This window comes from Apis dorsata, unplaced genomic scaffold (assembly GCF_000469605.1).
Source record: "Apis dorsata unplaced genomic scaffold, Apis dorsata 1.3 scaffold_344, whole genome shotgun sequence".
NCBI lineage: Eukaryota > Metazoa > Arthropoda > Insecta > Hymenoptera > Apidae > Apis > Apis dorsata.
Window position 1 is genome coordinate 213,595 of NW_006263611.1, and position 882 is coordinate 214,476.

Here is an 882-nt window from a genome sequence, read left to right on the forward strand (position 1 = left end):
ACGCATTGGAAGACGGTCAACATGGCCAGGCCAAAGTTGTCGAAATTCGTGATACCCCAATTCGGCCCCTCCCAAAATTGCTTGCTGCAATAATAATCGGATCCCACGTTGTCGCACTGGTAACCGCCTGGCCCGCAGGGAACCGGATCGTCCATGATAGCATCTGTTGAAAATTCCACGATTGGATGATGTGTTGGAGAGAATAGAATCCACTACTTCTTTCTCCTCCTCTTCTTTGTGGAGGAACAGTGGGGGAGAGAGGAGGGGAGGGGGCAAAGGCTGGCCAACGGTGGGAACGCGTCACAGGTATTGGACGGGTAATTGGCAAAATTCTCGTGAATCAGCTGTTTACCACGAAGATACTAAGAATAATTAGAAACGGTGTCAGTTTTGTCTTGCTGGGTGAATCATGCCTAAAACAGCGGCGATGCAAATTCAAAGCGGGATCAAAGATTTTGGACGAGGTTAATAAGGTTAATTAATTAATAAGGGCTCCACTCCCCTTCCCCCCCTTCCACTCTTCCCCACGATTCGAAATATATATATATACATATACATACATATACATACATATATATACATATATATATACATATATATACATATAAATATACATATACATACATATATACATATATACATATATATATATATATATACTCACCGGTCATATTGTGCCTGCACGTTTTGTGCATCTTGCCGGAGAAGAGCTCGAGGCCGATGATGGCGTAAATAATGATGACGAAGAGAACGAGGAGAGCGATGTGGAGGAGGGGTATCATCGCTCTTAAAATAGAGTTTAGGACCACTTGCAGACCTGCACACACAGAGATCGACACATCCATTCGTCATGTCTCGTTTTTTTTTTTTTTTTTTTTTCCC

General features: G+C 42.7%; 1 protein-coding gene across 1 annotated transcript in view; it reads right to left on the reverse strand.

Annotated features, from left to right (window-relative positions):
* LOC102674266 (muscle calcium channel subunit alpha-1) overlaps window positions 1-882 on the reverse strand; it is a 27,564-nt gene that overhangs the window by 23,061 nt on the left and 3,621 nt on the right. The window contains exons 5-6 of the mRNA XM_031511718.1: window positions 665-817; window positions 1-163 (exon numbers count right to left, since the gene is read on the reverse strand). The exon at window positions 1-163 is cut by the window's left edge and continues 82 nt beyond it. Coding sequence (XP_031367578.1) covers window positions 1-163; window positions 665-817 — 316 coding nt within the window. The remainder of the gene's footprint in view (window positions 164-664; window positions 818-882) is intronic.